At 37.5% G+C, this 21,967-nt stretch overlaps 2 protein-coding genes across 6 annotated transcripts in view; one reads left to right on the forward strand and one right to left on the reverse strand.

The window, feature by feature from the left end:
• The window catches only part of LOC126427267 (zinc finger protein 492-like), a 603,844-nt gene that overhangs the window by 577,404 nt on the left and 4,473 nt on the right, over positions 1–21,967 (forward strand). Inside the window, exon 8 of the mRNA XM_050089523.1 lies at positions 1,727–1,764. Within this exon, the coding sequence (XP_049945480.1) occupies positions 1,727–1,764 (38 nt within the window). The remainder of the gene's footprint in view (positions 1–1,726; positions 1,765–21,967) is intronic.
• Positions 1–21,967, reverse strand: part of LOC126427269 (zinc finger protein 418-like) — a 540,743-nt gene that overhangs the window by 375,775 nt on the left and 143,001 nt on the right. The gene's annotated exons all lie outside the window — the stretch shown is intronic.

The raw sequence follows: 21,967 nt of genomic DNA on the forward strand, positions 1-21,967 counted from the left end.
AGCTATAAAGCTTGTATTTGCAGGGAACCATTCAATTTATCATGAGTACATCTTCAATATGCATGCATGTGTAATAGGGTACTTTTCACAATTTGGTTTAAGTTCAGTGTTTTCATTCACTTTTGACAAAAGTTCACTATTCCCTCAACTGGACACACAACAAACATTGAGGCAATAGACTTGTTCCATACTTATTGAAACACATTTGGAGTTCTTGTGCTCAAAGTTGTTTTTTTATTTAGTGAACCTTAAGTTACTGCATGGCAAGGCAAATAGATGGAGCCTTCCACAAACCCCGACAAAAAATGACATACTGTGAGATCAGACAAAATTCAAGGTCGGCAGGTGAATGTGAGATGTGTATGCCACTTATGGATGATACATAAATAAGGCAGCTTATTTTTTAGAAGTGCTCTTTCATTTAGGTGCCAGTGTGGTGATGCTCCATCCTGGTGAAAAATGATTTTTTTTCTCTGGATAGTTTCCTTTGCATCTATCTCAAAACCTTTTGTTATTTCTATTTATGTTAAAATTTCATGTGTTGTGAAGTTCCTTGCTGTACTGATTATATTCCTCATTAACAACATGAAAGTGTTGCTTCAGTAAATTACATAATTTGAATAACAAATCATGACCACCACCAAGAAATGGTTTCTTTTTCCAATTCACAATACATTATCCTTGTCTTTGTTATTACTCATTTTCAATGCAGCTATTTTTTGAAAATCAATTATTTGATATAGTTACCTTAATTCAACTTACTGTCAGAGATGACTCAGTCTTTCTTGTTATTGAGAAATAGTTTGTTTAATCTGACACGTTTCTCATTAGGTGATCATCTTCTGGTTTGCTGACTGACTTTCTGGATTATCGTTTATGTTAAAGGTTTTCTGCTAGGCTCCAGTAACAAACTTGTTTTAGTGCTTGCTGTCTACATTCTGATTGCTTCTTCATATTTATTCATTGTATACTGGCTCTTTATAATTGGCCACCTGAATTTAGCTGCAGTTGTATTAATCCATCCCCTGCTGTGAAATGTATGAAAGCACATTCATTCATTTGGAGAGAACACTGTCCTCATGTTGACCATGTTGTTTATTTCCTATTTATGATACTACACAAATCTTTGTCATTTATATGACTACAAAATAAAACCACTTCATGTAATAATTCCTATCACTTTCATGTCAAGCTGTACTCCTGAATTTCTTCTGTGGATGAAACTGATGTGACATTTAACGACTTTGATGTTCCATGCAGTGAGCTATCTCAAGAGAATGGCATAATATTGAATGCTGCAGTTTTGAAAAAAATACATTTAATAGCAGTTCAGATATATTTTTTCAGTTCTTTCCTTTGTCACTTTCATCAATAAAAATCGGACGATTTTTTACATTTTTCTCTGGTACTTTGCGTAACTGTATGTGCCCGAGAGGTGAAAGGTATTTCAGGCATTTAATTTTGAAGTATCAAGTAGGAAATGTGTTTTCCAATAAATCAATGTTTCTATAGTTACTTACACAGCTAAAAACAAAGTGCTGAAATGAAGTGTTAATTTTTACCTATAATTTTCTTCAATAACTGCTACATTTATGTAGTATCTCTTTGATAATACTATTTCCAAGTATTGTTTGGAACATTCAGATGTTAGTAGGGGTTAATACGATTTTATTTATTTACTGTTTCATCAGTTTTAAATAACCAGTAATTCTTTGTACTATTTCAGGTGGCAGCCTCAATAAGAAATGCATCTGATAGTTTAAGGTACGTTTTTATTCTTCACTGCGAAATTTTTTGAGCAGTATAAATTTTTAGTTACACCATGTGAAAGGAAAACAAACAATAACCCCTAGGACCAAAATACCATAAGTTATTTTTAAAAAGTTCTGTTTTAGGAGTTCTATTTTTTCTATATATTAACCATTTGCAGTATATACATACAGTATATACTGACTACAGCAACATTATGCATGTTATTGCAGAAGATTAAAAAGGTGCTTTCAAATATTACAAGGTACATCAGTCCCATTTATAACAGTGGTTTGCAATAACTGCACAAACAGAACAAAAAAGCCATTTATGATTAACTGTCAATCCGAGCTTTCCAATAATGAGTAGATGCAAGGTGAAGCATTAATTTCATGTTCTTAAAACATATCAGTTTCTCAGATTCACTGATCACCCAAGAATGTTGTTTACTGCTGGCCCCATGATGCCACATGTCACCTTTTGTTTTATGGGTTTGACTTGGCAGAAGTTGTAAAGAAATACTAGTTTTGTCCACATTGCTGGCATAAGATACAGCAAACTTCTCTCACTTCGTCAAATTCATGCTTGCCATTCTTCATCAACTTCATTCATTTCATTGCCTATCACTGAGCATGAAATTAGGCCTCTCTTTTGGAACTTATACAGCCAACAAACAAAACAATTGAAGTCTGTTTTGAATGTCTAAATTTTCCGCAGTCTCATTTGTTGTTCACTCAATTATATTTCCACTTATAGGCACATTGGAGGTGCACATATAGCTGAAGCACTGTGAAAGTTCAGCATCTTCATATATAACACTGTGAAGTCACTTCAGGATGCACCTGGAACACAGAGCAGCAGAATTAAGAACATTTCATTTAAGTAGTGTGGATAATGTAGATTGGCTGAGTCTAAACCTTCTTCCAATTGTGCTGTTTTTCAATACACCATATTCTGCTTCCTGCAGAATGTTTAGTTTCACTTGCTTATCTGTGCTTTGTGCTTCCTACTGCATGACAACCCTTTCACTTCTTGGAACTCAGTGTTACTACTACTGGCTCTATTTAAAGAATATAAAAGCACATCTCAACATGGAATTTCACTTGTTGATAGAATCTAGTTTTTCATGCTGTTTGTGTCACAATTGTTTTTTCCTTGTTAATGGTGATTGTTGAGCAATGTTATGCACAAAGGTCAGCTAGAGAAACATTAGGAAAAAGGAAAACATTGACAATTCATGTTTAATGAAAAATGTAATGATGCTACAGACTAAAACACAGTTTGTAATTCATGCTGACTGAAATTTGTTAACCAGTAAAACATTGTATAATATCATGCACATCACTGCCAGTACTGATATTCTGCTGGTGTTAATGAAGTGATCATCTTAAGTTAATTCATGTTAAGCATGATGTTTGAAATATACATGATGGTTCATTATTATTCATAAGTAAAAAATATTACAAAGCAGTTATGTTAGTAACACATTCTATAAAACAGCTGGTTTGTGTGTCTGTTCTTTAATAAAAGAGTGTACTTCTTTTATACAAAAGTGCAGGTGAGGTGTCAGCAGCTGTATAGTGCTAACTATTCTAATTGAATATGACATGGAAGTCATACAAATTCAATGTGCTGGGTACAGGCTAATGTCCTTCCATGTAGAACAAGTAAGGGGAAAGGGTGAGTGGTTATATATCCAAAACCTGGAGTCAAGTTTCAGCCCCTTCAGATTAATGAATGTTGGGGGTGAACAACTCTTTGACTACTGTGTCAGCAATGTGGATTCGGAAACAAGCTTGTTGTATTCACAGTTTACAGGCCACCATCATTTTCCTACATTTCATAAAGCAGCTGTAGTCAGCTTTAGTAAGGCCATGAAGACTTAACTGGTGAGTCATCTTTTGTGATTTGTGAGAAGCCACTTACCAAGGACACCTAGAATCCCCAATGTCTGAATATGGGAAATCTAACACAGTACAATTCCCCAAATGGACTTAGTGCACACATTGCAAATTTGGCTGATTAGGGAGCAAAACTGATAGTGATTTATCTGGCCATGACAGTAAAATGAATATTGATCAGTTGTGCTCAGATCATTTGAGGAAACTATTGTCATCACAGAATTAGAGGGAAATTACAGGACAAATATCAGTAGGTATATAAGGGGCACAGTGTGGATGGACAGTTAAACTTTGTGTTAATAATTTTCCTAGCATTCTTATTCTGTAAACCACCACAATACTGACTGGGAGTAAGAGCAAGGGATGAATAACTCCTTGGACTCAATTATCTTGTGCAAGGTAGAGAGATCTCTACCTACTTCAGAAGACAACAAACTGTGATAGTGAAATATTCTGCTATACTGTCTGTAGTGCACAATCAGATCTTCCTTTGTGTTCAGTAAAGCTCTTTTTTCCTGTCACAAGATGTTCTCATCCCAAATTGTAGCTATGCCTTTTTGGTGTTTGAACTGTAGTAGCCACTGGACCTGTTGTGTAGTAAGGCTGGACTGATGAGGTTGCAAAATCATTTTTAGGAAAAAAATCAATTCTGCATTTACTATGTGTATCCATGGTAAACATTTACGATTTTTCACCTAGTAAATGCTCACAGATGAATGTGACTGTTGTGTCTAGATCTAAACCTGTTGCTTGCAAAGCACTGTGAAATGAGAGATTAATATCTCTGGTTGGGCTTATATGATAAGCATCACACACCCTTCAGCAATGTTCTGAGGTGAGTCACACAGTTGTTTTGAAAGCATCGGATTTCTGCGGTATCCTAGCAATGGATTCTTTGGTATCGTAGCAATGGACTGACTGCTGTACCTACAATTGAACCAATGTGATGATTCCATTTGGCATCTCCACATATTGCTACACTCAAGAATACATGAGAGTAGTGATAGGATGCTATGATTCTCCTTTTTGTGAAATACACTATTTTTAGTCATAATGTTTGAAGCTAGCTGGCAATCCTTGCACCACTTCAAAATTTTATCTAGGTACAAGGTGATACATTCTTTTAAGTTCTTTATAATTGACAGAGCTAGTAATTATACGTGCCTGTACAGTTGTGGATAGTTTTGCCTTTTATCTGTCTTGGCTATGAAACTGAGTCAACAATACTGTTCATTATAGTTTACCTACATTTGTATATTCTTATTTATAATAACTTCTACTGGTGCATTACTTTTCTTTTCTCCGTATTCACCTGACCAGAAATGTTGTTCTTCCTCCCATGCACCACACTAATTCCCACCATATCAAACTTCAACTTATCCATTTCTCATTTCATGATCTCTGACTCACCTAATGAATCAAGGGACTTCACATTCCACACTCTGACTTGTAGCAATATTGTTTCTTTCACCTGATGATATCCACGAGTGTAGCCCCCTCCCAGAGATCTTATTGGGAGGCTATATTGCTACTGGAATATTTTACCCAATTGGATGTCATGATCATTAAACTATACAGCAGAGCAGCATGTGGTTATAACAGGCATAGTTCCCCTTGCTTTTAGCTGTTCACAGTACTAACATAGCAAGGTCATGTTGGCTAATGGTACAAGACCAAATGGTATAATCATCCAAACCATTCTGCATTTACATCTACATAGATACTCTGCAAGCTAGCATATGGTAGGTATGGTGGTGGCTGGTACCTTTACTACTAGAAAGACCTGCCATCCATCTTCGTTAACCACATGTTAGTGTGTGGACCCTCCCTAGATATCCTTCCATTGCAGTTTTATGTACTTTGTGTCTGTCTGTTTTGTTGAGGCATGCATGTCACTCCACTTTGCCAAGATAAATGTTTCATATGGTAAGTGGGTGCCACACAACTGAAACATGTGAAATAATTTAGCTATTACCAAAAAGTCACAAAATTAGGAAATCTTGACATTGTGCTGTGGAGATGCTGATAGAATTTTTAATTGTACACTTAATAACATATATTCTCACTACATACTTTAGTAAGTTATTGGTTATCATAAGTTATTTTCTGGAAGTTACACAGGAATTAGGATTGGCTGGTAGAAATGAGGCAACACATACTTGAGGAAAATTATGAATAACTAAAATGGTAAGCTGCAGTTAAGAGATATAATATTAAACTCAAGTTCATAAGGGTTAACAGTATGTGTAACTGCTCATGTAATCAGCTTTGAGATGATGCCGTAAGTCCCAAATATCACAAGCTTTGTTTTACTGTGACATTTAAGGGACAAGAACTCCATGAGAAATATCAGAAAGCTGCATATGAATCAGGAACATAAGTGTTGCAACAGTTGTACCAACTTGAACCATGACTGTACAGCAATAGACTAGGATATCTGCATGTCACTCACTTTTGTTATGGGAAGGTTGTTCCAATGAGACATCTTGGTAATTTCAGTGTTGGAACTTTCACTAGCAAAGTGTTCAAGAACACATTTGATAGTGACTTGGGGGTTGTGGCAGCTGATGGGGGTGTTACTTGATGTTCTACTCTATCCCAAGAGAACAAGATAGAAAATACTTGAAACCTAAAGCCACCATCATTCTCATTGGAGAAGAAACATAAATGAAATAACAACTGTCAAAATATCCCATGAATCACAAGTGGACCCAGTCCCCAGATGCAAACATTGATGGTTTTGTGTTGGAATCACCAAGTTCCGCAGTGAAAACCCTAAAATTGTCACCTCCCTAATCAATTGTAGTAATGACACAAAAGCTTATCATTGATTTAATTACTCCTATACTGCAATGGAACATTCATAGTTAGATAGCACAAGTGAAGTAAATGAAACTTTTTATTTGTAGACGGTCACAGTATTTCACGTGAGTCACTCTGTAAATGTTTCAATACTCCCATGCTGTCAGGGCACAGTATCTGACTGGTTGCCACTGTGGGTAAGGATTGCTGAATGGACAAACTGTGTTTTTGGTGTATGTGAGGCATAAGTGAGGACTGAGATCAGACCCTAGCTGTATGAATTCTTAGGGGAGTTACTCAGTGATAACAACAGATTTTGTTTTGATTTGCCAAGATCCTCTTTGCAAGAAGCATTGCTAACATTATCCTAAAATTTTGCCAGCCATTTCATTTTTAGGAGATATTAATGTAAGCAATATGCAGGTGTAATGCCAGCATTTCCTGGTGGGTTGTGAGATGAGCTATGTTCAAATACAAGTGCTAGAATTTACTTCAGCACAGTTATTTGTTTTCTCACAACTAATCTCTAATCCTGCTTAATTATAATTGTAACCTACACACATACCCATGTCAAAAGGAGGTCACTGAGGTGGATACCACATAGAGCAAACAGAGGATTGTTTTACCACCTGCTGATATTCAAAAATGCTTACATCTTGCCAGGCTATGATTATTGTAAGGTAGATCCACCACACTGTAGGTGCACTTGCCCTGTTGTGGAAGTAAGTGTCAACCCACAGTATTCACCATCTGGAAAGCTTGGTGATAGTTCCAATGTTGTTTGTCTACAGTGAATATTTAGCACAGAACAGCTGTCTGCATCGTTTCTTTTGTGATCTGGGTCAACAAAAATATGAGTAGCAATGAGGAGGATTTACTATTGTTGTGATAGCCCATAAAACTCCTGTATCAGGCAGGAACAAACCTAAACACCAGAGGGGAGAAAAGGAGGCAACTCAGACAGTGTTGATGTAATGCCACAAGAAACCTAGATATGACTTATTATTTTCAAGTACTGCTACATAACAGCTGAACTAGTAGGAAAATTTCAGCTTTATGTGAGAAAGCAATCGTGCCTCTTCTACTGAACCCAGGGGAAAATGATACATTGCACAATAATTACTGTAATGTGGCCCTCACCAACAGTAAGCCAAATGACAAGAAAAATTCTATCAGCATGTGCCATACCTGGTCTGTAGAATCCAAGAAACTGAGCACTCACATCCAGTGTACATTTGAAGGATATTGCTCCATCCTGAGAATGTGAATGGCTGGAATACGCTGCCTTTCCCTAATCAGATAATATGTGGGAACAGTGTGTAATTGTGGCTGTGGCCTCCTTGTATATGTGTTGATAGGAGTGTTTGGGCAAAGGCAGTACCTGCCATCTATGTCATCTGTAAGCTTTGAAAGTGTGAGGTGTTTCCAGTCACTTTGATAATGGGCACACCAGGCATCTACTCTTATAATATGGCCTATGTGGAAGCAACTGTGTAAGTAATATACCTACATAGGGCATACCGAAAAGGTGCTTTTTTTATTTTTATTTTTATTTTTTATTTTTTTTTTTAATTCAGCATACAGTACTGTAGTCAGTGGGATATAATATTCTACATTGACTTAGTGTCTGGAGATTTTAGACACAAGCCCATTTTACTGAGAGTTTCTCTTAAAGAATGTTTTCTGGTGTATGGCATTATTGACAGTGTATAACTGTTCTACGCAATGTAGTGATTAACTGCAAAGGTTTTTATTAATCACATAGAAAATAACTTTTACTGTAGTCTGATTAAAACTGCTTGATAGCTGATGTGTGTCACTTGCCACTGCAATATTACTACATCCACTACCAGGTACATTGCTTGGTTATAGGACACACACAAACACAGCTGATTTTAAGTGACCTATGACTAAAATGTGGCAGATGACAGGTTTTGTAGCATTGAAAACAACTCTTGTCGTAACCTTACCACAACAATGTGATCTGCAGTATATCTGAGAAAACAGCGATCAACAATCTGCAGCACAATTGAGATCATGATCATTTTGTTCAGAGATTTTAAGGCTAACCTCTATGAGCAAACTCAAGACAGAAATATTTCTTAGTATGTTTCTTTGCACAGCCATCTTCTGCAGCAAAGTTTCAGTTTGTGATGAAAGCAAACTGTAATTTCTCACTGTCATTGGTTACTTGAAACCATATATCCATCAAAAAGCAAAACAGTCAAAAGCAGCAATCGAGATAGAATAATAGCACAGAAGTATGTGCATGCTCCTACCCACCCACAGCCATATACACACTAAAATGACCTCATTGGGTTGCTCAAAGATGTCCATTTTCATTGTGATGGAATGGGGTAGCTGCAGGTGGAATGATTGGACCCAGATATCACACGGATGGGCCATGCACCTACTGCAATTACTTGCTCTCAGAAGATTATGGTAGGATTTGCTGTACATGATTCGTGCTGATGTCACCATTGATACATTTGTTTGATCAGTCAAGGATGTTTTGGAACTCCAGGGGACCAGATATTGAGTTGTTGTAAAGATAATTTTGAATGGGGGGCTGTAAGTGTATTGGCCACCTCCCTGCCAGACAGTATGTCAATTAGAAAGGGCTACACGTAAACTGTGCTGCTAACAATACACATGTAATGTTGGAATAATTTGTATGTGTCATTCACATTTGTTCATCAGTCTGGAAATTTATGTATTTGTTCCTTCATTTATTGACCTGACATTATTTCTTATATATGTACAGATGTTGGCCACATGGTTGATGGCCGTACCACCTAGCCAATAAGAAATGTGATGTTGGTGATAGTTGGTGATCAATTTGGAGTCACATAAAATGCCATGCTTTATTGGTTTCAGAAATAAATTGATCATTGGTGGTTTTAAGAATATCTACCCAAAGCGTAAAGAGTCCCCCAAATCAAAGAAAAATCCACATGGAAAGAGTGATTGGTTTTTATTTTAAAATCATAGATTACTCTTATTTTTTGTTTCCCTTCATCTTTTGGTGGATATTTTTATGTCGAAAGCTAGAGGATATTATTTCTAATAAATGTAATAATTTGGTGTAAAATATCGTAAAACAGTATTTTAAAAATACTGCAAGACTTTTAATAGTAGAATCTACTAGAAAATAAGGGAACCTAGTCAGCACTGAATGAGACTGGGTGTTATTCAATTTCCTGTGATCATTTGCTTCATAAAAATGTTTCATATTAGGAAAATTCTATCGTTCTGGTAGAATGTCATGACAATTTTAAATCTCTTACATTAACTGAATAAGTTATCTGTGATGGCCATACATTTTTATCTTTTGGTTTACAGGCCCCATTTTGTGGATGGTGAAATATTGTTTTGTATTGTGTAAATCAACATTTCACATCTCTTTCCTCCTTCCTCAGTTTCATTCAAAGTGCTGGTGACAGCTGTGACATTTCATATCAAGAGACATTGCATCAAGGAGTAGTCAATGACAAGCTGGAGAGATATGCAGAGAAGTCAACAGATGGCAGTGTGTCTCACAACTGTACCAAAGTACAGACTTCACAAGAAGACGGCTTATGTGGCACAAGATTAAGTTGTAGCATCAGGGAAAAGGAATTCCATAAGTTTAACTGTAGTTTCTGCCTACAGAGCTTCCCTTCAAAATACAGACTCATAATGCATATCTTCATCCACATTGACGGTGTGCAGGCACCTTCATTTGTGTGTAAGTCATGTGGTGAGGTACTGCCCACTGATGACTGCTTGAAAGAACATTTGAGAATGAGGGAGGGTGACCAAGCATTATCTGCTACCAACAGTGAGAAACTTGAATGCAGTGATGATGATGAAAACAATATCTCCTTAGAGTATGTACAAGAAGGAATCGTGGAACAGACTGAGGAGCCCATTTCATACAAGGTACCCAGGAAAACTTTTAAAAAATCCTTTAATGACATATGTAATACACATACTGTGAAAGAAGCTGAAGAGAAACTTGACAGATGTAATGACTTTGGAATTTTATGTACAAGTGACCATGTTCATGTCCACACTGTGGTAAGTGCTAAGAGACATCACAAATGTGATGTTTGTGGTAAAATGTTTACTCTGTTATGCAATCTTAAGAAACACAGATTAATGCACACTGGAGAGAGAACCCACGAATGCGATACCTGTGGAAAATCATTTACTGCAAGAGGCAGTCTCAAGAAACACGAATTAATACACACCGGACAGAATCCACACAAATGCGATGTCTGTGGAAAATCATTTACTCAGTCGGGCCATCTCAAGAACCACATTTTAATACACACAGGAAACAGACCACACAAATGCGATGTGTGTGCAAAATCGTTTACTGAAAGGGGCAGTCTCAAGAAACACGAATTAATACACACTGGACAGAGACCACACAAATGCGATGTCTGTGGAAAATCATTTACTCAGTCGAGCAGTCTCAAGACCCATGTGTTGATACACACAGGAGAGAGACCCCACAAATGTGATACTTGTGGTAAATTATTTAATGTATTGAGTAATCTCAAGGCCCACAAGTTAATACACAGTGGAAAGAGACCCTACAAATGTAGTATTTGTGGAAAATCTTTTACTCATTGGGGCAGTCACAGGAAACACAAATTAATACACACTACATAGAGACCATTCAAAGTATTGTTGAGGTTTGCAGACCTACACATGTTGATAGAAGACCACACGTGTTTTACTAAAATTGTTCGCATGTGCTACAGAGAGGTCACAAAAAATATGACAAATCCATTTCCACAGCTTCACATTCGAAGAAGTTACATACAAAATACAACATATGAAGCACACAATTGTGATTTTTTGTTGCAAATGCTCCATGCTTTAATTGTTCGGGCTACCCAAAATTTGTGCATTGAGAGGTATCTTTTACTCGTTTGAGAAGTAGTTTTGTGCAGTTATCAGGACCCTATATTCTTCAAGAGAATGTACCAGTATGCTGCTAATTATTTGAAAGAAACTGCCATTTCAATCTTCATGAAGCTGTATCCACTACCCCGGCGACAGCAGAAATGTGTTCATTACACATTCAGAATGTAGGATATTTATCTCAAGAATGGAGAAAGATACAAAAATCTCTTGATTATGTGAACATATTATTGAGGTATGCCTCCTTCATAGTATTGCTATTTGTGTGGTCAATAATCTGCACACATGTGAACTTTCTGTGCTAGTTCTCCATTAGGAAATAACTGATGGTGGCATGTATGCAGAGGTAAGGGAAAAATTATAATCATCTGCCTAGTAGCGTTTTGTTTTACCTACAGACTGCAATACAATAGTGCACCTCTATGGTATGGACTCATTAGTTCTTCGTTAGTTTTTCAGTTGTAAATTGGACTACAAGTCTGCACACATCTCACACCTTTCCCATTAACTGTAGGCTATCGGTTTGTTGCTGTCAAGTTGGTGTGCAATAGCATCCCAGATTCATTTCATCATGATTTATTGAGGTGAGCTGGGTGGGAAAGACAACAGTGTGAACCATCATGCTGCTCGAATCATTGCAGTGTGATTCTTACCTTGTGATTTGGTCAGTTATCCTGCTTTAAGATGTTGTCACTCTCTGTAAATACATCAAGCATTAAGTGATAAGTTTGCAGTAATTTTCCTGTTCTCCACATCTGTCATGGTGCTTTCAGCTATGACCAGCTGTTTTCTTGCCATCTCATATGAATATCTCCCATAGCATGACACTGCCTCCATCTTTCTGCACCAGTTGTGTGGTGCGTGTATGAAACAACTATTCATCTGGATAATGAAATATCTGAGCACAACCATTCACCTGGTCTGGTCTGGTCTGGTCATTTATCCCAACATGTGACACTGCCTTATAGGTATGCAGTCCAATCTCGATTATCTTATTTGTATTGCTATTGTAACTGACAACATCATTAGATAAACATGGGAATACAAAGCTGTTATATAACTTGGGGACTCATGTTCAACAGTGTCTGCTTAATAGCTTGAAACTCTCGAGCCTGCTCAAGCATTTTCTTCTGTCTCCACGGATTGCCATCTATCCCATTTTACAGAGCAGCTAGGTTCTGATTTGCTTGTTCTGGATAATGGATGGGCATCCTACAACCTTTGTCAACTTGTGATTTCACCATCTTTCAACAATGTTCCATAGAGGCTCACAGTAGAAGCATCTGCACAGCCAACCACATTCGCTGCTTCTGAGATGCACTTACCCAGGCACCAGGCAAAACCATCTGCTCTTTGGCAAAGTTATTTATGCCATTTTTTTAACATACTGTCACTAGACTGATAACCACTCATTTCTGGTTGTATATTTCATTACTACGTGACATAGCCACAATGACGCTGGGTAGCAAACACTCCTCCTACAGAAGTGGATTTAGTGATTTGGATTAACAGTATATCTTCACAAAAAAGGCCTTTTGGTAAATTGTGTAGTAATTCAATTTTTCTGCATTGTTAAATTTTATGTCAATACAGTATTGTGAGTTCAAGTGCCGTATTTATTGTGAAAAATTTTTGTATTACAAAGCTCTGTACATTAATTTTATGCATCAGATCTTTTAATTATTGGTCTGTTTTTAAATACCATGTAACTACTGTACAAACATCAGTGGGAAAACTGTCATCATGTAGTGTCAGATTATAATTCCGATTGTTTGTAGAAACACAAGGACAGTTGAAAGAGCTCAGTGTGATTTCTAGGTTATGAATTTAATCCAAATGCATAATTTTTATTGTAATAAGTTTATTTATCACATGTACTTTCTTTCTAATTGCTTTGTTTTAACCTCATTTTTTTCGTTGTCTTTTATCTGCTTTAAACATGATTTCATAGTGTATATTTTCCATAATTTCTCTGAGTAAATGTGAGGTTTTCAGAAATCTTTGATAATGCTTTGTCTTATACTTCATAATGTTTGTTTCTGGTCAGTTTTTTCCATTTACTACCAATTTCTTATTGGTGTAAGGTAGTTTGTTTATTAAGTTTTCTTATACTTTTAATAACTAGAGACAGTTGTTTTTAAGTGATAGGCATTTTTGAGTTTTGCAACACTTTAAGCTGTGTGGCTTTTTACCGAAATGAGAATGTATCTGTCATGATTGTTCTTGCAACATAATAGTTTGCTGCTATCTGGGCTGTAATATTGCAGTGGCTTTTAAATATTGAGGGAATCCTGATCTAGTTGCAGTTCGTGGGCTCCCAGTCTTCACACAATTGATGAGATATTTTGGTTGTGACCTGGAATGAAATTGCATGGATTTTAAATTGTGCCATTCTCTTTATAGTAATGTTGTTACACTATTCTGTCCAGCTACTTAGTTACATATTTCTACTACAGTTCCTGTTGGTACTGCACTCTTTGTGGATGGTTTACTTTAATCATAACAGATAATATTTTGTTCTCTCAGTAACGCTTGCTGAGACAAAAATCATTACTATTATTATTCAAGTGGCGGCCAGAGTGGCCGTGCAGTTCTAGGCGCTACAGTCTGGAGCCAAGCGACCGCTATGGTCGCAGGTTCGAATCCTGCCTCGAGCATGGCTGTGTGTGATGTCCTTAGGTTAGTTAGGTTTAATTAGTTCTAAGTTCTAGGCGACTGATGACCTCAGAAGTTAAGTTGCATAGTGCTCACAGCCATTCGAACCATATTATTCAAGGAAGAACAGAGCTCTGAATTCACAAACTTACAATACTGCTACTCTCATGAAGCTTAAATCCTGACTCGAAACTGCCCTATTTTAATAGTCTCATCACTGAAAATAAGCTTGTGTTGATTCTGATGATTCTGTACAGAAATTAAGTAAAGTAACCCACAGTGATATGTTACAATCGGAGTTCAAATGACAAAGGGAATGAGAGGTATTGACAATAGTACTTTATTTTGACAAAGTGCCATTAATTGTTATAATGTGGTATTTATATGATAACTCCAAAACAAATGTCATTATTAGTAACTGGTTATTACTGACATCATCATATGATGTTCCTGACCACTTTTAGACGTTTTGTGCTGAAATATATCTGGTAAATACCATAAAGGCTGTAAGGACTATCTTCACATTATCACCATTGCTCTACTTCCGGTAGCTGAGTGGTCAGTGCAACAGACTGTCAATCCTAAGGGCCTGTGTTCGATTCCTGTCTGGGTCAGAGATTTTTCTCCGCTCAGGGACTGGGTGTTGTGTTGTGCTAATCATCATCATTTCATCCCCATCGACGCGCAAGTCGCTGAAGTGATGTCAAATCGAAAGACTTGCACCAGGTGAGCGGTCTACCCAATGGGAGGCCCTCGTCACATGCCATTATATTACCATTCACTTAAAGCTAATATGGGTGGCATTGGCCAACCAAAAAGTTCTACGGAAAATCATTTGATACGATAATTGTTACCTTCCACTCCTGTCCAAAATGGTTCTTTTCAAAACCTATACTGTTCGACATCTGTCAAAAGACTAACATTAGTGTTCACTTGAGGCCAAACTGAATCATAAATCAAGAAAGTATGATTCTAAATATTGTTATAAGAAGAGTTAGAGTACTTTTTGTATGAAATTACGTGAGTGAATGGAGGTTGTTGGAAGATGACACAGCTTTCATATAACGCTGAAAAAAGCTACTTTTCACTAAAATATATAATTGTGGAAATAGTTTGCAGATTCATGCTACTTATTTGGATTTGTGTGTGTAAGTATTTGTGCTATTAAAATTTTTTATTGTTCAAGTTTAATGTGGCTACGTTTACTAAGGGGAAGTTAACTAGTGTGCCACATGCGACTGCAGGTGTAACTCTCTCATACATTTATACCCATAAATTTGTACAAGTTGTAGCTATGCAGTTGCATATCGACATAGTTTCATATCTTAGGTTACAGTGCGTGGCACATGAGATAGATATATGTAATTCATACTTTGTCTCATAATGAACAGATTGAGAAACACCAGTATCCCCCTGTGGTGGTTGCATTAGTGAACTCTATTCAGTTATACTCAGATTAGTTGATTTTCAACAAATATTGCCATAAAGCATGTTATGGGTCATTTGTTAAGTATTTGCATTACTATGAATAATTATGAGTAGACTGATCCTGTCACATCAGAAGTATTAGAGACATTGAATCAGTGGTCGTTTTTGGGCCATTGTTGACTATAATATCCATGAATATTGACGGAATACCTCCCTGCAAGCAACAACTCTTGCAAGACGTGCCACACTAAGCACTGTGATATTTTCTGTGTTCAAGAAATACACACATACACCCAGCAGAGACGTCCTTCAGTTCCTGGAATAAAACTAGTTGCTGAAACACAATATGCACAGTATGGAAGCGCTATCCTTATAAGACCTGACCTTTAAGTCGGTAGTGTTCGTCAGTTAGATGATAACAATATTGAAATTATTATTGTTGAGTAACAGTAGAGTCACATCAGCGTATAAAGCTCCAGCAACAGATTTTTTTCTTCACCCCACCTGAACATTTTATTACAGGGAAAGCTTCTATTGCGGTATATGATTTCAACATTTACAGCCATGTTCAGGGGGTACACTCAAGAGGATCAAAATGGTGAGGCTGTCCTCCTTTGGGATGAAACTTTCCATCTCTCACTCCTTCATGACAGCAAACTACCTCATTCTTTTTTCAGTGCACGCAGGCTGTAATCCATATCTGCTTTTTGTTAGTGAAAGTATTTTTCATACCTGCACTAAATCCGTCTGTAAGCCCATACCGAATACACATCGACCTATTATGTGTCAAGTTCTCCCACAAGTAAGCCCTCAAGAAATCACTTTCACCTGAAGGTACAACTTCAAAACGGCTGATTGGCAGAAATTGTCAAAGTTATTACATGAGAAAATTGTAACTATAGCTCCTGTGATAGATCAATATAAAAATTTTGTTAACATCGTTAATGCTTCCTCCTGAGCATAAATTCTAAGGGGATGCAGAATGAACTATATCGAGGGTATAACACCTGAAACGATGACTCTTTTTTAGGAGTACTACAGAAAGTTTGAAGAAGATCCTTTTAGTGAAGCCACATCAATTCATGTACAGAATGTCATCTCTTAAATATCTCAGGCAAACAGAGAAGAATGGATTCAATTAATGGCAGACTGTGACATGAGTAAAAGTAGTCAAAAGGCCTGGAGGCTATTACATCGCCTGAGTAATGATAACACTCAGGTCAACATATATTTTAATATTAAACCAGACCAAATTGCTCAACAACTCCCAATTAATGGCAGATCACCTAAATCTAGAAATATAGAGAGGAAACAATTATCGAGGCAAACAGACCAAGAGAATAGTATCTTATCTCCTTATTTCTCTGTTGAAGAATTGAAATGTAAACAGGGAAAAGCAGCAGGACTGGATGACTTTAGAGCTGAACAAATCAAGAATTTTGGTTTCGCTAAAATGCTTTGGTTACTGCAATTTATGGGCAACTGTATTCGAGAGTGGAAGATCGCTAAAGTATGGCGAAAAATAAAGAGTAATTGCCATACCGAAACATGGCAAGGATAGGAAAGATCCCAAAAATTATAGACCAGTCTCTTTACTCTGTCACCTCTACAAAATACTGGAGAGGCTCTGTCTTCAGAGAATGATTAAAAAGGCGGAGCCTCTTCTAATACCACAACAAACAGCTTTCAGAGAAGGGAAGAGCTGCACATCTCAGATATTAAACTTAACACAACATATCGAAGATGGATATGAGAAATGGCACATTACAGGTGCTGTATTTATCCATCTATCCACAGCTTGTGATGCGATCATCCATCGGCTCCTTCTGAATAAAGTTTATGACATAACTAAAGACTTCACATGCATGTACAATATTAGAATTCCAGATTTTTTTGTGAAATTTTAGGATAAGAAAAGTAGGTGGGGAGCTCAAAAAAATGGGCTGCCACAAGGCAATGTGCTTGCACTGCTATTATTCAACATCTATACCAACGATCAACCTATCCCTGAAGGAGCTCGAAGGAGCTCGAAGCTTTATTTATGCTGATGACTGCACTATCACTACTCAGGCTGACTGTTTTGAGACTGTAGAAGATACGCCATCAAAATCTTTGGAAGAATTCACTGTTTACTATTATTGGAATTACTTGATACCTAATCCTGCCAAGACGCATATCTGCGCTTTCCACCTCAAGAATAAACAGGCAAATAGATCCTTAAATATATCCTTGGGAGGTATCGCACTCGAACATAATCCTACTCCCAAATATCTTGTAGTAACACTGGATCGCGCGCTAACACATAAAAAGCATTGCCTAAACACCAAACAGAAAGTGGCAGCCAGAAATAAAACAGTGCGACAATTGACACATGTCATGAGTGCTAATCCATGCACTGTGAGCTCAAGCGCGCCTGCTCTACGTTGTGCCACTGCTGAATATGCATGTTCAGAGTGGTACTAGTCCAGTCATGCCAGGAACGTAGATGAGGCTCTAAATGAGTCTTGCCAGATTATCACGGGTTGCTTAAGACCTATTTCCGTGGACAAACTCCATTGCCTCGCTGGCAAAGATCCTCCTGAAATGAGACGTTAGGTAGCTGCGAGATATGAGAAAAGTAAGGCCACAACGAAGAACGCCCATCCACTATATGAGGTAGATATCAAGAAAGAGCTTCTTGACAACTACTGAGGCTCTCATCGAGAATCCACATGTGGCAAGGATCTCGCGATGGCGGGAGAAACGTCGGTATTTGGGAGAATGGATCGCTCCAAAGGAAGAACTTCCTCCTGGATATTCGGAGAAGTGGTCAATATGGAGGTCTCTCAATAGATTATGGTCAAACACAATGAGATGCAAGACCAATCTGCTGTGTTCCTCATCACCAACCACCTGCACCATGCAAGACCTTATGAGAGATACACCAAATGCACTTGAAGTGTCCAATTTTTCGTCCTCTTTTGTGTAAAATTATGTCAACACTTATATATATATATTTGACATTTCGGTACTTTTGAAATGACAAATAAATAAATAAGTAATGTAATAAAAGTAACAGTAAGAAAAAACTGTATCATTTGTTTTTAATGTCCAGAGAAAAGATTATTCATATGTTAGTGGAGGAAACATGACATGACGGCTTTTGGTACAGTGATATTAGCAACGAAATAAACTCAGCGCTGCATTCTTTTTATGTTTAAGTAGCTGGAATGCCACAATCATAGCATTAACTCTCATCATTTTGCAGGTATGAAGATGCACAACCTACTTAATAGAAACACAGTTTGATATTCCTTCTGACAAGAACAGGGAAAGTAAGGATATGGTGGAAAATATTAGTTCTCAGTGTATGAAAATTTAGCTAACACTATAAGGATGATTGATAGTAGCAGCTGAGAGTTGTGCTTAAACAGAAAGAGAAACGGATGAAATCCTAGCATGAAACTGTATCAGCATCATTTTTGGGAATATGGGAGCTGCTTCAGTGCAGAACACCAGGTGGATTGTGGACAAGATAGAGTTGATAGTTGCGAGATTGTTTGAGGGCCAATTAAGAGTCACGAATATAGTCAGAGAAGTATGCAGTTATTGCAGTGCTAGTTTATATTGGGCCCCCCAGGAAAGATGAAGTTGCCAGTCTCGATAGCAACAGGGATGGGTTGCCTGCTCTGTGACAGAGATAAAACACAAGTGAGGCTGTTGTAGATGGCACAAACCATGTCTGCTTTAGCACAAGTAACTGAGAAAAGACTCGCAAGCATATCAGACTAAATCAACTCCACTGTACTAGCATATGCACTGAGCTATGATTGAGCACAGAAGGTAGAACTGTAACCAAAAAAGAAAAGAAAAAAATTAGTAATATCTAGGGATCCTTGTTTGCACTAGCACACAGAGTTGCACATTATTAACCTTTCACCCTTTTGAATAGGCCAGGGTGTAGGTGAAGGGATATTGTTAGGGACATAAAATTACAGGGCAGCAGAATTTGTTTAGATCTGAGGTTGCTTTGTATTACAGTAACGGAATAAAAAAAACTATCTATAAGAAAAGGTTTGCTGACCATTAGGTGACCCAGTGTAGTTGTCATATTCCATATCTGGCAGAACTGTTGAAGTGACATGCTTAGAAAAAGAAAATATTGGAAACACTTGGACAATCGTAATGGAAGGAGTCTTCAGAAATACTGTAGTAATAATAACAATACAAATAAAAAGGCTGTGTTGATACTGAGGATAAATGTGGTAAGCAATAATTATTTTAACTGTGCAAATCAAAATTAATTAGAAGTACAAAGTGCCAATACATTTACCATGAGTATACTGATACTGTGCAAAAATTACAATATGTTTAAAAATGGTAGAAATTAGAAAATTTATTAGCCAGTTGTTAGTCCACAAGAGAATGAAATGAAAGAAGAAAATACAGTAAAGGGGACGAATTCAGAAACAAATGTGTACAGTGTTTTAGAAACTAGTATTCCATATTTTTGAGAGGCAGTAGTATATAACAAGAAAAACTGCATAGGATACATGGGCTCTAAAATACTTACTGTACCTTAAGGGGAGATATAATGGAAAATGTAAACATTTATTTAAAAAATCATTACAGCCGTATTTATTAAAGTACAAATCTAAAATCTTGCATGTGTAAAAAAAGCTGTGTTTTAACGGAAAAATAATATAAAATATGCAGAAATATTATTTTGCCACAAATTTGAATGGTTATAATAACGTGAGAAGCCTAAAACAGAGAAAATGAGGTTCAAAAATTGTCTGCTCATACTTCTACATGTAATAAGCTTACCTCAGTTTTAAAATCGTCCATACTCATACATCCTCCAGATTTCTTTTCTCTCCTTGCATTTCCCTGGCCCATATTTGCAGGTCAGACATTGATCCATTAGCTTTCTTGACCAAGCTCTCGTCGATGGTGTAAAAAGCCTTTGTTTTAAACACACCAGGATCTATACCAGCTCTATTCATCACTTCAGTTCTGCCATTATTTCCGTTGCTGTAACATCAAACTGCATCATAGACACATACTTTGAGTACTTCAAGTCCACAGAATGTCTCCGAAGTTTCTGGTTACATCAGGAGATGAGTTTGGAAGGCAGTAGAGGATCCAATTAGCATTTCATGTCCACCACTGATACAGAGTCTTGCCCAATCAGTCTCTCATCCAGCTTCAGTTTCTACCTCAGTGGATTTCAGTTTTTGTGTACTGTGACAAATACATTATTTACATTTCCCATTAGCCTATCCTTTAGGTGTACACTTAAATTTTCCCCAAAAACCTCATTGCTATCAATTTCAGGTTTCAGATGGCTTTCAGTATTAGGGAGCCTTAATTGCTTTTCACGAGTGCTTTGAATTCTGGCACTTTGTTGCGAATGTTTCAGCAGTTAACCACTAGGATTTTAATGCTCTCACCTGTGGGAGGCATTTGTTTCGATCTTACACTGATACTACTTCTGGATTTACTGCAACTCTTGTTCCCAGGATTGCATAGTAGGTCGCCTAGTCTAAAAAAACTTTTTTTTGCTCCCACATACAATCAGCTACCTGGACAGCAGCCTCTGATGTGTAGTGCACACCTGACCCATCTAGAGGCACCCTACAGTTTTCAACAAAATGGCGCAAGTCCAGGAAGTAGCAGTCTAGCTTGTCACAGAACTTTCTAAGTCTCTGGTTCAGTGCTTCCACTCAGTGTAGAACCAATGATTCACAATCAGATCTGGAGATAATGCTGCAAATTGTGAGCTCTGCAGAAACTCTGTGCACAAGGCTGGTCTTCTCAGCTGTCTCTATAGTTTCTGAAATGATCCCAGTATGACCTCAGAGCCCAGACAACACGCTTCATTTATTCCAACATGTGCAACAATCTGCAGTTGTTTTCACCTCATTCCCTCAGTGGCTGTTGGAATAACCTCTTCAAGATGTTGAATGAGGCCTCTAGGTATACATACAGGGTGCACCTCATGCCCTTTCCTGTCCCTTGCTGCCATTTCCGTAAGGGGAACAATCATTCCCTGTACAACTGAACCGCCAACAGTTAATACACCTCTGCCCTTTTGCGTTTACCTCCTACTGACACGGGACTAAACAGGTTTCCCAAAAACAGGTGAAGTGAGTCCCACTGGATTAGTTTCAGTTTCAATTTCAGTGAATGACAGCACCTAGAAATTGATATTTAGGGTATCAGTACAGCACCCTAAGCCTCCATGGTCCCTTTTGACACTGTGGAGGATGCCTGGATCTGCCACTGAAAGGCCAGTTACAGTCTAGTGCACGAGTAATGAGAGATTCCGTACTCTCTTCAGAGGAGACATGGTGCACAGGAGAGGACAGTACTTGAGTCACCATTGATACTGGTGCCACAGGTACATGACTCTTGGGAACTCTTCACCATACTGATTCGCAGCTGCTGACAGTCCTTTGACAGTAGTGAAGACGATTTCCAGCTCCCCACAAAAGTCAACCAGCTGAACCCATTTTTGAGAATCGCATTCACTCCGG

This window comes from Schistocerca serialis, chromosome 11 (assembly GCF_023864345.2).
Source record: "Schistocerca serialis cubense isolate TAMUIC-IGC-003099 chromosome 11, iqSchSeri2.2, whole genome shotgun sequence".
Lineage (NCBI taxonomy): Eukaryota > Metazoa > Arthropoda > Insecta > Orthoptera > Acrididae > Schistocerca > Schistocerca serialis.